The 16523-nt window shown below is 37.4% G+C and overlaps 1 protein-coding gene across 2 annotated transcripts in view; it reads right to left on the bottom strand.

Moving 5' to 3' along the window:
- TOX (thymocyte selection associated high mobility group box) overlaps positions 1-16523 on the bottom strand; it is a 218314-nt gene that overhangs the window by 102557 nt on the left and 99234 nt on the right. For both annotated transcript variants that reach the window (XM_040084983.2, XM_058423505.1), the window contains exon 2: positions 1722-1787. In XM_040084983.2, coding sequence (XP_039940917.1) covers positions 1722-1787 — 66 coding nt within the window. The remainder of the gene's footprint in view (positions 1-1721; positions 1788-16523) is intronic.

Genomic DNA, 16523 nt, shown 5'->3' with positions numbered 1-16523 from the left:
GATGCATAAATATATCCGAGAATCTGGGCCTTGTTAGCACATGTAGAAACTGCATAAAAGATTAAAACTTTTACTCTTAATTTTTCAATATACCATTTAAATTATTTAAACTACATGCATAAGCAGTACAAAAATATCAACAGAAGAAAAATAATTCTGATGTATAATGTGGATTTGCAATTCTTTATTCAAAACTATTTAAGACAGACATAATGATACTCTGAAAGGTAGCAGCTGCCTGATAACAGCAATCATTCTCAGAGTTTGTATTTCTACTGTTTCAAACAAATTCAATTAGCCCTTGCACTTCAAAACCCTTAAGGCAAAAATGAGATGATACTAGGCTGCTTTAATCTAATAGTAATACTAAAACTTGTCAGTATAGTTCTTGGATTAATGGTTAGAGAAAAATTAATAATACAATTTTTCATTTTTTAATCAAACAGTTCTATTCTAAACTACCTCTGGATCTTGGAGGGTTCTTAGCTGAATGAGTTCAATCATGCACAATTCCTAAATGCAAAGAACTATTGGTCTCCAAAGGTATTTCAGAGTGACTTCAACAGAAAGCTGGAAAGCAACATGGTGGAACACTTTTAAGACGGAGTTTTTGATTGAACCACGTACTCATTTCAAACAACCTCCTGCTTCCCAGCCCCCAATGAACCTGTGTACCTCAACAACACTACTTCATGAAGAGATTTAGCTTTGAATGCACACTTTCTAAAGCTGTTGATTCCTGAGTTACATCCAGCTTATCTGAACACAATTACCGTGCATGCAAACTTATTTCCCTCCTAATGAGAGTCTCACACAAATGCCTCCTGGTTCTGTCATGTCAGACACTGCTGGTCTGAAATACTGCATGACATAGACCACAAGTCTGGTTATTCATGGCAATTTTTGACTCAGTCTAACTGATCTGCAGCACTATCCCCACCACTTACTGGTGTAAAGCCAAACTGAAACACGTGAAGTAAATGAAAAATTCCCCCCTACATATAGATGTAGCAACAGGCAGACAACCCGAAACTTTCAAAACTATTTTTGCTTTTTAAGGAATAATTAAAATTTGTAATTCTTAGAAATATACAGGATCTTTTGGTTCAAGCAGAAAGGTGGAAGATTTTTTAATATGCATCCAGTATCAAAATTTAGCGCTTATAATTCCCCAAAAGGAAAACAGCTCAAAAACACCTTTAAAGAACGCACATCACATTAAGCCTTCTGGCCTGTAAGCTACAGAAGGCTGTCATTGCCTTAACCCCACGGCTAATTGTGCCATAATAGCAACGTTCCTCAGACACAGGATTAATGTTAAAAATGCAATTCTTCAACTGCTCTATGAGCAATAATTAAAGCTATTTGTGACATGTATAGCTTATAATGATTAACTTGTCTGCAGTCAGATAAACAAATAACCTGCACCTGTAAAGACTTTATTTCCTGAAGGTAAAACAACTGTTTAGGAAAGATCATGCTGGCAAAACAGCTGCTTGCATTCTGGAGAGGAAACAAGGTAGTATCTTTCAACAAACGCCAACTCTGGTGTTTTATCAGCTCTATCTCATTAACTGGAAACAAGGCTTAAATGCTTTGTTTATAAATTATGATTATTCCTGATTGCAGCAGTTACTGATAGTGCCACTCATTTGCAATGCAACTCTTTGAATTTTTTTAATTACAATTTGAAACAAGGCAGAGAAGATTAATTAACCCACCTGGCTGGCTGGCACGTAGTCCTGGCTCGGTTCTGTCATACTCATATACATGTTCTCACCGTCAAACTGCAAAGGAAATAATAGTAAACATTCAGCAAACTTGATTTTTTAGCATTGACTGAAAAAACCAGTTTCTATAAAATAATATTACAGCCTGGTTTTAGAGACTTGTAATTGCATGTGTGCATCTTGTCTTTGATGTTCCTGTTGTCATCCTTATTGACCCTGGATGTCAGTGATTTGGAGTAATTAGCGCTCTAGTAATTACAGCTAGCAAGGAAGAAATGAATGGTTTCCTTTCATCTGCAATCTGTTTTAAAACAAAATGCCTCATTTTGTGCACCATGTATACACATTGCTGCTGGTTGCAATGAAGTACTAAGTGAATTGCACACTTACTGAGAAAAGGAAGATGAGAACAGAATCTGCACTAAAATGCATCTTAATGGATTCCAACTTTAGCTTTTGAGCAGAACCAGAGTTGAAATTTCAAAACAAATTAAACCCCCTACAACTGAAATGTTCCCATATCAGAAAGTGGGAAATACATTTTCAGACAGCTTTCAGACATCTGAATGTATGAAAGAGTATACCTCCTGTCCGTATGGTGTAAAACGATAGCTTGCTTGATGTGTGAATAAAGTAAACATTCATAATCAGAACTGCAAAAATAACCATCTGTAAATGATAAATACCATTCCTGGAAATATATACAATATATAAAAAGCTTATTTACTTTTTTTTTACTTTTTTTTCTTCTTTTTCTTCTCTCAACTGCAGTTAAGAAGTAACAGAAATGTCATAGAAAGGAGCTGATTAAAATCTGAAGGTCTAGATGGAGAAAAACTGTCAGATCTGAAGCCTCATCCTGTACTAGCACAAAGAAGTGTAAAACTACTGATTTCTTACATAGTCTGGAAAATGTTGCCACAGAACTCTCATCACACCCACTCAAGTGGCCGTGCCAACAGGGTGATGATAGTCCCAGTGTCTGCTCAGGAGCTGCGGAAAATCTTTTCAAACCTTTTAAGTAGAAATGAACAACAGCAGGAATTCCTATCTGAAGTCGTCAACCACAAATTTCCAGCTGTTATGAGGTCTGTTTGAAATAATTTGCACCTGACCCCTTGTGTGAATGCTTAGAGTGACATATTTTGGACATCAGCCATTGTTTTGCATGACATAGCAGCTTTTTTAAGAAGTCCCTACTACTGAGATTTCTCCTACAGAAGATGCCCATGAAATATCCCATGGGCATTTTTTGATCAGTGCTGAGCTTCTGGAGATATTCCATCTGCAAGGTGCAGTATATTCAACTAGCCCACGGTGGCAAAGTTAAACTGTGGCTTTAGCAGATAGGTCTACCAATTTTTGCTGAGGTGGCTGAAAACGTTTTGGCTTCCAGCTGTTCATCCTCTTTCTCTGCCAGAGGCTACAAGGCTTGTAACAGCAGCAGTAATGTGAACAAGTGTCAGCTCCTGGCACAGCAGCTGATGGTCTGCCCTTCTTGGCCAGAGCTATTTAATAGTCACAGACTACCTGTCAGAAGTCCTAGGTTCGTGGGAGGGAAAGGACTATGCCACAGACACAGGTCTGCCATAAGGAACAGAGTATTTCCAAATTTTGACAGAATAGAGGGAGTTAGATTAGATCATAAAATAGAGATTGATGCTTGCTCCTTCTTTGTTTCTTGTTGACATGTACCATTTCTTTTAGCTTTCTCATTCAATAATGTTCTTATTTATAAGCATTCAAAGTAAAGTTTTGGAGAAAAAAATTTAGTATCTGGATTGGGAAAGAAAGCACTGCTGCTTCTACTCTGACGGACAGGTGAAATTCTGAAGAGAGATTTCACAGCCAGTAGTTGGAAAGCAAGCACTCCAGTGCAAGGCCTACAGGAGCTCAACTTACACAGCTTGTCAGACGAAAGGCTGAAAGGTGCCTTGATCACTGTGATTGGTACTTACACCCTGGAAAGATGTCTGATAGCAAGATGTCAGCCTTCCTGACGGTGGTATAATGAGATCTAGGGTTGAAAGAAGGGAGTTACAGAAATTCAGCCCTGAAATAAGATATAAGTTCCTACTTTAGGAGGTAATTAAGCATTATGTCAACAGCAAACTCATCATTTCTCAGACATTTTAGAAATGAGGTTTGATATCTTTTTCAGAACAGATGCAATGCCTATCATATTTATGAGAAACCCTATGGACAGGGTAGTAACACTTGCTGGTTATGGGAATCCTATCTGCCCTGGAAACCATCATTCCTTGAGTCTCCTCTTTTAACTTTCCCTCGTTATCTTCATATATTTGTTGTGATACATTGCAAGCTTTGCTATAATTCAAATACTGTGTTGCATGTGTTTAGTTGCAGTGAATAGGAAGAAATTTCTTTTCTGCCTACTGGCTAGATACAGTCAAGGTTTATTTCCATTTATTTTGTCTTCCATAATGTATGAGACTATAATTTCAGAATCTTTATGAAGTATACCAGTCTTTCATATAATTCCCTCTTTTGAATGTTTGGTTGTCTGTCCTTGCTCCCAAGCTTACAACCACCAAATCTGCATTCTTTGAATAATTTCCCTAAGGTATTTTTCCATGAATACTGAAATTTTTATAATTCTGTGTGTTGTTCTTGGATTATCTGCCTACCTAATCAGTGCCTTGCTATTAGTGGTCCCCCTGGCATGATAGGATATTGGATCTCAGCCTCCCCTGTTTGCTGCTTGTGGCCCTCTAGCTCTGAAATATTTTTTTCCCCACCATGGTCTCTGGGCTTTATGCGAGCAAATTTCAGAGAAACCAAAACAGAAAAAATATGCATAAATTTAAACTTTGTGGCCTTTTGACCTTACATGAGAAATTACCTTCTGCAACATTTTTGGATTAATTTGCTAGGGTAAGTTTTCAGAAAAATATATTCATGCATAATGTTTGTAAAATCTGAGTGGCCTGTTAACATCTAAAAATATCCAGCAGCTGTCTGATTTGTTACTTAATTTCTTCAATTTTCAAGTATGGAGTTTAGTCACTGCAATATTTAGCATCTGTTTGTCAGAAGTATGTGCAAGATGTTCTGTAATAGGTTATACAGGTCAGCAAGATTTGATGGGATGTGTATTTTTTGTAGTGTTTATATATGCAGATTGTGAACTGTAATGCATCAGCTGACAACAACACTCTTGCCATGTTAGTATTTGTACTACATTTATGGCTGTTTAAATTATCTGCCCTCAGTCCAGTGCAGTGTGATGCATGGCTACTTGGCAGTTCCTAAGACTTTGGCTATGAGCCTGAAAAACACCCATAAACTCAAAGGATGAAGCATATACACATGCATTTTGTACAGCAGGTATTGCCAGGGGATACCTCTTTCATGCTCTCAATGTTTACTAAAATGTTTATAAAAGACTGAAAATATGATCTTTGTATACCAGAATAAAACAAAATATTTACTGCAATGCTGATTTGATTATTCATCATCCCCTTTCCCAACTACAAAAGCAGTGCAAAATAGAGATGCTCTGTACATCCCTACAAAAAAAGGTACACAAGCCTTCAATAATAAAAAGTTCAGAAAAAGTGATACGGCACAGATACAATGCTCACTTTGCCCAAACATGATAATCCCACATAAAACCAATAAACTAAGGAAAAAATGCCAACAATTGGATCAAATGGAAAGTTCTACTCATATTTTTTTTCCCATCTGTTTAGAAGTTTCCAAAATACACCCCTAAACCCCAGAAATTAATATATTGAATCATTTCACCTTTAACAGACTGCTTTGTAACATGCAGGCTCTGCAGCATGACACCTCTCAACATGGCAACTCTTCATCTGGACCCCTTAATTCATGCTATATCCACCTGGAATTCAGCTTTACAATTAAGGTGATGTACGCAACAGCAGGTCAAGCAACCTGTCTACATCAGAGTGAGTCTAAAGACGAGCAGATATGGCTCAAAAATGTCTTCGATTACCAGAGTTTTCTTCTAGGTTATACTCTATGCCTCCAAAATTGTCTTATTGTACTTACCATTCTCAGGTTGGCAAACTCAGCTTGTATTCCCTAAGCTTTCCTGCCATTCACTGTACTTGATTTCAAGCAAAGGAATTGCACAAGCATCACTTAACCCATGGATGATTCATCCCAACAGAACAGATGAAACACAAAGGCAGGCAGTTAAATGAACTGTCTTTTATGAACCTATGTATGATGTATATATATCATATGACATTTCATATAAAGCCTTCCCAATGTGTCTCCAAGATCCCTCAGTATCATTAAGAGCAGATTTCAAAATTTTTCATTTTAATCTATTAAATGTGAATGCTAATACAATATTCTGGGGTGTGATAATAACTACTCTTGACAACATTTCTTTTCACATTAAAGTATAACTGCATGAGAAGTTTGGGTGAGAGCAAACGAAGAATATGACCGCATTGTAATATGAAAAGAAATATAACTGGGAGCTAGTTCTAATATAAACTCAGGATTGCATAATATTCTTTATTTAAAGGATTATTATAAATAAAATGGCACGGCCAGTTAGAAGCCCCCTCAGAATGACCCTTTGTAAGACAAGTTGTAATGTTCAGCGACCAATATCCAAAAACTACCCAACTGCTGTTATTAAATACAATTTCCTCATAGAAGCTGAGGATGTAATTACATAAACACTGACTGACTGTAACTGATGAGAGAGGTATAACAGAGTTTAGCAAATGCCCAGAGTGGTAAAGCTGTTTTAAGGGATCCAAGGCTGGCTCCTGCCTTCCATTAACACGGCATCATACCAGAGTCACATAAAGTACAACCAGGAAGCCTGTTTTCATCTTTCCATTTAAATTGCAGCAAAATTTATCACCATTTATAACAAAGATTATGAAGTAGCAAAGTTTGAAAGAATAGTATTTTTTTTATTCATTCTTAATGTGATTTAAATTAAAAACACCCTACGTAGACTACGTCCCAAAGATACTATAAACAGGTTGAACAGACAAAAAAATTCTCATGGTGACAGCAATGCAGAGAATGTTAATTTGATCTCCTACATGGACACAAAACTGGAATACAAAAAGGAGGGTGCAAGATGGCAGAAGAAGCTAGAAGGGCTTGAGAACCAAAGAGCCAAAGAGGATAACTGAAAATAAAATATATTTACATACTGGTATATATTTATATACTGGTAACTGTATGTGCGCATACAGCGATTATAAGTGCAGGTGAATATCTGCATTAGCTTCATGTAGCTTGCTGAGATGACAGCTACCACACAGACACACACGTTAAACCAGCTTTCAGCCCAGCTTCCTGTTCACCCCTCCACTTCAGCTACCCTCTTCTATACCAAGTCATTCTGTTTCCATTGCCAGGATCAGCTGGGCCATCTTGATTACAGGCATTTCTGCCCTCTACCTCCGTCTTCTTGCTACGTAACATCTCTTTGCTATTGCATAGTCTCTTTCTATGCAATACATATAGATGTCTGCCCTAAGTTCTTCAGGCACATAGTCACACAAGCTACGTGAAAGAAAAAAAAATCAAGCACATGAATGAAGTTTTTCCTGTTCATACTGAAGAGCAGCACAATGTCACAGTACTGCATCTTGTCCAGCTGCAGTGTGAGCAGGGAAGCACGAGGAATATGAACCCAAATGGCTTTTGATGCCAAAGCACGCCTGGGACAGGGGTGTGGAGGGGGAGCAACTTTGGACAACGTTCTGTTCACAAATATATCCCAAAAGTGATATCCTAAAATGTAAAGATTAAAGGAGGAGAAGCAAGGGGAGAGATGATATTGGTGGAAGTTGCTGTGTTTAATAAGTTCATCTTCTGGGTACTGCCACTTGGACTTGACATTCTGATTTCTTAAACAGCCTTACAGATCTTCAAAGCCTGTGTTTATTAATCACATAATCTAAATAAAAAAAAAATCTCTCATCTTAGATTTGAACTGGAAGATAGATTTAGGTTTAAATATAAATTTTAGTTATATCATTAAACAACAGTTTACCTTACTCTGATGGCACCCCAGCACAATTTTTTATGGTTCATTTTAAGAAGTTGCAATAGCATTGTGCAAAACAATTATTTATTTCTAGTGATTTAGTGATTTTACTGCTTACAGATTATATATATAATTTGTAACTTATATTATCTAAAAGCCACTAATCCTGAAAAAATCTTTAAAACGAGGTAATTTTGTTTATTTTAAACCAAATGCCAAGGGTGGATAATATCTCATGTTGCTTGATGACAAAAAGTGATATTTAGTTTTACTCAGAGCTGCTGAAATGAGACTAAAATAATCATGGGATACAATATAAATCATCAAATTGCTCTGCTAAAGAAACGGTTGATCTTGTTATGGCAACCATTAAAGATAAAAAACAGAGATGCTCTGTAAACGTTATACACAATGGAAAATCCCTTTCTTGACACAGTTTGGCTAAGTGGTACACTTGTATTAAATTGAAACTCCATTTTGTCTCCTGAACTCCATTTTGTATGCTGTACTTGAACACATTTAAATTTGCTCAAGACAGGTTACAGTAATGAATTCCAGACAGGCACCCTTCCCAGGAAAGAAGCTTGACACCTCACTGAAGGACTATCACAGGAAAATTGTCAAAAAACAATCTAGTACTATCAACTTTGATCGTTCTGCCGTCTTCCCTCCTTCCTTCCATAAACCTTGTTTATCAGCAGAGGACTGTACTAAAAAACCATGAGATTGGGTAAAAATACCTAAATGGCAAAAATAAGTCAAATTCTTTGCAGAGCTGGATGTCCCTCCATGGTCAAAGAGAGGTGATTAGTGCAGACTGGCAGGACCTGGAGGAGCCCTGACCCATCTGGAACACTAGGAGCCCTCCAGGATGCAGAAAGTTTGATGACCCAAGCAATAGAGAGGAGATGGAACTAAGTATTAGGAAAATCCTTTACGTCTCTGGTCCTTTCATCTTCTTCCATGTTGCTGAAGTCTGAACCAGGAATTCGGGGTATGTTGTCTTTATGTGGTCCAAGTACAGTGATGTATGACTAGGCAGATTGCAGTCAAGAAGGAATCAGCCCAGTCTTAAGGGCAGCCACAAGGTGTGTGAGAGCGCTGCCAGCAGCCTCCGAGTAGGAAATGAGGGTGCTGCTTCCCAAGGAAACGCTGTCAGACATTTTCTGTCTTAGAAAAAGCCAGAAACAGCCACAAAACTCTCTTTGCCCACAGCACCCAGCAGACTTGGACCCATTTGGTGCTTGAATCCAAGTGTGAGAGGGGCTTGCAGACTAGCACTGCCTTTTTCTACCACCTGGCTTTCAAAGACAAAATGTTTTGTAAATACACTGCTTGCTCCTCAAATGAGATGATTTTTGTCTCACTTTCCATTTATAACAGCTGCTATTGCCTCAAAAAAGTGCACACAGTGCTGTCAAAGTTTTCTCTCAGACTTTCATGCCTGTGTCATAAATGCCCATCCTGGACCTACCACCATTGCATTCCTCAAGCTAATTCACTATTTACCTCTCTCATTGGGAGAAAGGGAGGAGACAGTGTTTGCTGACTATGTTCTCATAGGTGGAGAGCTGGCTGAATATTTAAATATACTCTGGTAGTTAAAACCTGAATAATGGCACTACAGCATTTGTGTTTTTCCTGCACTTAATAGAGGTTAATGTGAAACTGCAGGAAAGGTGAAGGGGAGTGTTTAGCTTCCCGCTTGGAGCCTGCATGTGTCAATGCCTGACAGAGCCTTGAAGTTGTTAGCCTGCATGCAGAGCACTAGCTGAATGAGGTTACAGTGCTGAGCACAGCGGGCTAAAAGAAGTAGGATCAGACTGATGGGAGGAGTGGCAGAGTCCAGGCACAGCAGAGTGTATCAAAGACAGCCCAGGGGAGAGCGGGTACTGTATTAGTCCTTTGTGTACATTTAAATGGAAGACAGTGAACATGCAGAGATGAACTGTGAACTCTCCCAGCTGGGCTTCTGCTCCTTTTAACCTCAGTCTGTAAATAAAATATAATAAAATAATAATAAAAAACCTAAAAATAAATAAAATAAGGTAAAATAAAATAAACCCAGAAAACTGTGGTCTGGGCTCCTATGCTCAGCTATTTTTTGCATATTGAACACTCATTAAATAAACATACCCAGATCAAAGTAACAAGTGCTTTTGTTATTATTTTACTCAATTCACACTAAATTATAGATGTAGACACCCACTGGGAAAATTGGGTGACAAGGTGGAAAGGTTTGAACAACTAAGATAAGACCCTTCTTCTTTTGCCCACGGCAGCTGAGGAAATTTGTTTAACCTGGTAGGCTGGTAACATTCTCCAACACCAACAGACCTGGTCAGTTTCATTACAAGGTAAGATCCTGCATCATGGAAGGTGAAGGGAATTGTGTCATTGCCAGTTGGACAGGAACTGGATCAGGAACCAGTAGACTGGTAAGGGAATAGGAATCTTCTTCGAGTTTCAGAGTAATTTTTGTCAATGTTCATCTCTGCCTCATTGTGTAAAGTGGTAGATTATGTAATGAAACACAGGAAAGCTTAATAAAAAGGATCTAGAGAGAGCAAAGAGATGACTAAAAAGCATTTTTTATATATCCACATGGAGAAACCCCTGTGCTGGAGAGAGGTTCCATGGACGATAGCCAAGGAGTTTTCCACAACTAGGACAGAACCATTGCCTTGCCTGAGTACAGTTGGAATATCGCAGGGATCCACGGACAGAGTTCTATCTACTGTGTTATTTATAGTGAATAGGATGCATATAGTTCCTATGGGTAAGTACACTTCCTTCTGTACTGCAGAATCTTAAAAATAAAAAGGGGTAGAACCACATCACCAAAAAAAACACAAGCAAGATTCCACTGCCATTCTGAAAATTCCATGAAAGAGGATCTTGAGAAGCAAATAAAGGTGACAATTGCCAGATAAATAAACAACTTTGCCTGAGTTATGTTTGAAAGAGTAAGCGGGAAAAAACACATGGCATATGTAGAATTTTCTTTTTTTTTTTTTTACCTATGCCATATTTTAAAATCGTATTTTAAATAGTTTCACCTAGGAACATATGCACTCTAGACTAATGCAAGAGGTCATTTGGATCATATGTACAATGCGTACTAAAATTACCCTGTTGAAAGGAATGACAATGTGAAAATACTTAAAATCAAGCACCCATTCAAATATGTGATAAAATAGGACCCAAGAGCTCAGATATTTACAGAAACAGGAATAAAATATTTAGTTATGTACCAAACTTAGATGAAAAAATCAGCTTATATTTCTGATAAATCAAATTATTTAGCAGAGTCTGATGAGATCCCATTAGACAGAACTAATTCAGACCTGGAGAGTGTCATAGCAGAAATGACTAATTGCAAGGATTTAGGAAAACATGGACATCTGTTAAATGACAAGGGTGTTATAGGGCTGATATACAATCATAGTTTACCAAAACAGCTACTGTGGCAGCTATGTGGACAATCCTACTTCCATCCACAGTTACTCTGGTATATGACCATCTTCCTTAATTTCAACAGGATTATTTTCATTAAGAATATCGCACATTTATTTCTCTGTCTGCATCAACTAAGAAGAGGGAGCTCCATGAAAGTTTATAAGAAGAATCTGAACCAACATGGATTTTTACACTTAGAGTTGCAACAGATTCAGAACCTTGACAAGGCTTGTAGCTTGACTTACTCCCTTGCTAGGATTGTCTACAGATCAAACTGAGATACCCTGGCAGAGCAATGTAGAGAACTTTGCAGTTCTATCCTAAAATAGGTCATTTGGGAGTAGATGTGGTTAGAAATGTTCAAAATATTACTCAAAAGCAGAAGAGGAAAAGTTGTTTCACTTTTTTTTTTCTTACCAGCTTCAGTGAAGACGTGTCCTTGATGTGAGATCACTTATCTGTTCTCAAAAATTCTAAGTGTTCTCTACACCTTTTAAGATAAAACTTGACCTTCAAGTTCATTTTATGACTAAATTATTCCATGACTGTTTTCATCTTTTCTATTTTGCCAAGTTGCACTCATAATAGCTTTTTAAAAGAGTCTGCAACAGTGTTTCCTTTATACAATTGATTTTTTTTAACAGAAAAAAAGACAAGTCCATGCAAATATATTTCATTTTTTTCTAATTTTTTGAAGGTAAAGAGCTAAAATATAAAGCTACAGTTGTACCTGTCACTCTCTTTTCAAAACCTTCTCAAGACAAAAAATGTCCCACCTCCTCCGCTCTCCTGCTTGAAGAACAGGTGCCATGCTTGGCATTGGCTGCTGCTTTTCCCACCAATACACTACGAATCTATTAGTGTTGAACACTCCTCACAGCAAATCAGATAGCAAAAGTTACTCAAACCTGGCATTACCAGCACCATGATTGTTTTCCTTCTAGGAGGCCATGCATATCAGCATGAGACAGTCACATTAGAGCTGGGAGGAAGCTCCTCAAGCAGGCAAACCCATCCCCCCAAAACCAGCAGAATAAGATTCATGGAACATCCACAAAACCTTATTGCCAATTCCTGCCTTACAACTCCAGCATTCATGCATTTTCCCGTTTTGGTTCAAACTCATCAGCCATTCTGCTGTTTTATCTTAAGGCAGTTTTCCACCCCTCCAGTCTGCTGAGACTAATGACTTCTACCTTTTACTAACCCTTGAGAACACAAAGAGAGATACTCTGTCCTCCTCTTCAGAAAGCCAATTTTAAATTCCTTTAACCTTCTCTGGCAACATGCTTTTTTCCAAGCATTTCTTCATTTGTAATCGCTTAAGTGCTTCCCTTTACTGATGTCCATTTCACCATCTCATGTGCTGTCCGAAATGAATGTAGTGCTCCAATTAGTCATGGATAATCCTGAACAGGTTCTCTATTCCCAGGGTTGATCCAGAGCCTGGGTATGCATCAACCTCTTTCTTCCTGTACACTTTATTTAGAAAATGCTTTGTTTTTTGCCAACCCTTAATAAATGAAATATTTGAAAGCTTATCCTGATTTATGCAGTAGTATGGAAATTTTCCAAATAATTAGGGTACATACCATGATCTATGACAAACAGTGAAGACCTAAGCTCCACGGATTTTGGCCCAAGTCTGAGCTCTGTTTTTTTCAAATAAAGCATTTTCAAGACAAATCTTATGATGAAGCTGACTTTTAAACATTTGCGTGAGAAATGAAAAAGACACTTTCACCAGAAGAATGTGGCAGTTCAAGCACACAGTAGCACAGTGGGAAACTGTTTCAGTCCTACTCTGCCACTCCCTCACACATGAGTCGTACATCAAGGCCACAGGCTGGGTCTTCCCTTATCACTTCTGCGGCTGTCAACTTCCTAAAAATACCTGTTGATGAAGACTTGAATTCATCTCTCTCACATCTAGTGCAGTGTTCTAACTCACAGGACATAATTTACTGGTATCAGTCTTTCTACCTTTGAGCAGAAATAATTTCAGACCCTGAGAAATTCCTCTCATGAAGAGAAAAAAAATTGGCAATGGCCATCTTGTCAAATTAATATTGGCAAGTCTGTGTCACTTCAAAATTTGCAGCGTGATGTACTTCAGAAGCCCCTGAATGCAGTGAAACAAGCTGAATTCTGTTACACTGGCCATGCAGAGACAGGAGGGAAGTGCTTCATTTTTACCACCTACCATGGCCAGCCAGGGCTCTGATTCACTGGCAGTGATTCTCCACCTGTAGTTGCCCAGAGAGACACAGGTAAGCTAAACCCCATGGCTAAAAGAGGAGTTATGGACAAGGTGGACACAGGCTTCCCTCATCTTGGCTGAAATTAAAGTAGCAAGCCCTTGCAAAGTGCGTGTCAGCAGTTTTGAACTGGATCATGACACCAATGTAAAAACAAACCTCTTGAAATACAGATAATCCAATGATTCACACAGCACAGCCTGTGCTTTAGTGCACTGAAATAGAAGCAGAACTCAGTATTTGTTAAGCCTACTCTAATTATAACAACTATGTTATAACCCCTGTTAATGAGCTAACATAATTTTTTAAAAGTGTGTATTATAACAATGTGATTAAAGCTTGATGGAGCTGTTCTTATGCTTTTACAATATAAAAAATGGTTTCTTAATAGCTTTTGATGTTTTGTTTTCCCCACAGCATCACAATATCTGCTTCTGTTTTACCCAATTGTACAATAATTGTTGTTTAAATTCAGAAACCTCATAGCCTAGTCAGACTCTAGCCATTGGATTAACCAATGAAAATACTCTATAACAGTAATGCCATGGAAAATAGACCTTATCATGTTTGTGCTCCATATTATATTCTCTCACCTTTCTGTACAAGCTACTGAAATATTAATACACTGTCCTCAGAATTTGATAAAACATCTGATGAAAATTATTATAATGTTTTATGCCTATAGACCATTAAATTAGCATACATTAAACTTGAAATAAATAGCTTCAATATTTTTTGTTTAAATGTGTTCTTTTTGTTGAAGACTGAAATGCAAGTTGACAGTTTTAAAGTTATGGAGGAATCCTCTAAAAATTACAGCTTCAATGGTCATGCCTAAGATTATGTCTCTGCTGTGCATACACAGAATAAGCTTTCTTCACTTAGTCAAACTCATTTCCAAACAAAACTTTCCCAATATAGAACAACTTAACGCTGTGTTTATTAGGCAAAAAATCCTCCAAGCCAAACCAGTAAAGAGGGAACAAAGAAAATCAAATGGGCAAATTGTACTCAGATTTTTAGATATACAACTTCAGCAGAAACACAACAGCTACATAAATACTTCCAAACCCATATTTGGTTCCTTCCTTTCCCACATTTAAAGGCAATGCTGAAAAAATCATGTATTTCCTGATGGAGCAAAATGTCCTTGATTTGAATGTAATTCAGATATAACACCTTATCACAGATGGGGCCGATATCAGGACACTGGTCTGGGTCTATATTGGTATAATCCAATTGCTTTCAAGACTAAAATTGATCAGTCTCAGAAAATTTAACTCTTATTGAGGTGCAGTTTTCTTTTTTTTTTTTCTCATTTTTAGGAAAGCCATTACATGGGCTCATGCATTCAGCACACAGCCTTTTTTGGTGTCAGCAACAATCTGTTCCGCGATATTCTTCTAGGAGAAGTATTAAGAGACTCAGGGTTTTGCAGAGGCTCCTTAGTCTTAATATCTGTATTCATAAATTCCTAGTCATACAGTATCACTGCTTCTTCCTGTGCTTTACAGATCATGTAATACTCCCCAATTTTCCTTATGTCAGTGCCTACAAGTCAAAAGTTCAGAAATAATAACATAGTACGGATATGTGCCGTCATTAAATTCATGCTTTGATAGAAAATTAATTTGGTGTTTTATCCATTTGTTTGAAATAGTAACTACTGCCTTAAAAAGTATAAGGTGATTAATTTCCAATATTATCAGATCATATTAGCAATACACAAGTGTTTTGACATACCTAATAGCTTTACTCATAATCAAGATTTTGCAGCTCAGAATTTTTTCTGGCTACGTGAGCCAGAACCTTACAGGCTAAAATAGTCAGAACATTGATTTAAAAGCTGGAGAAGTATTTTAAGCATTACAGTGCATCGCTGAAGATCTTTTGTTAACCCAGACAGCAATGTGAAATATGTATGTGATGTTATTTCTTACTGTTAAATACAGTTTATTAGAAATGTATAACCAGCTCCTTTTTAAGAATACACAGCAAAAGCAATGTCATGTATTATGCTACAGCAGGTAATTCAGTTCCTTAGATAGGATTAGCCAACAGATTTATCACACAGTCTCTAAGGAAAGCAGAGTTCAAGTCTAGGCTCATCAATAATACATAAATAAACTGAACAATTAGGTACAAAGTGGCTATCTTGTCAGACAACTTATTAACCGATAAATGATACACTCACTGCAGACTGTGTAAAAAGGGGAGATGTGGAAGGATAGGAAAGACCTGAAAAGGGAGAATAAGGTCCTGTACTCCTTAGTGTGTTTTTGGACATGATAATTCTCTCCAACTCTCTGTTTCTAGCTGAGAGCTATGATATCTAGACAAAGGTGGTTCAGGAGCATTTAACTATCAGGAATCACTTGGGGTTTTTTCTGATAGCTAAACACAAATATATTCCATTGCTCTTTAATCAGTGGTCTGAGGCAAAATACATATCACTTTTCCAGTGATGGCTACTACAGCCTCAACTTCAACTTAATCTGCAAGTTTTACATAATAAAAATGAAATAAATACAGTCATCCCCAGCATGTAACATCACCACTATGATACAGTCCTACTACTGAGATGCATAAATTCCCAGAAAAGGGTAGAAGAAAGCAGTTAGGCTTACATCTGGTTTAAACAACAACAACAACAGATCTTAAAAGGCAAATCCATGGTATTAAATATCAAAATATGGGACATTTGGTCCTTCTTTACTATCAACAAACTCAAATTTGATTTTCTTTTCTGTGCTGGCCTGTACTTTTCAGACAGAAAACAAGAAAACCAGAAGTTGCTTTTTTTTCCCGTCGGCCAAGCAAAACAAAAAAAGTCTTCACTTCATTTAGGATAAACAAGCAAGCAAGCAAACTTAGTCCAAACAAAATCTTTTCATATGCACATATCTGCGTCAGCTCAGAAATTATGAACATTTGAAGTACAGATTTCAGGATTTAACTCAGAATGAAATTAATATTTACCCAATATGACGTTTTTCATGCTCAACTACTCCAAAGTGTTTTGCAAATATTGACTAAATTCTGCTTTTTTTTCTGTGTTCAGCA

Source organism: Hirundo rustica, chromosome 1, assembly GCF_015227805.2.
Source record: "Hirundo rustica isolate bHirRus1 chromosome 1, bHirRus1.pri.v3, whole genome shotgun sequence".
Lineage (NCBI taxonomy): Eukaryota > Metazoa > Chordata > Aves > Passeriformes > Hirundinidae > Hirundo > Hirundo rustica.
Note: the sequence above shows the minus strand (reverse complement) of the source record. Positions and strands in the feature narration are given on the sequence as shown.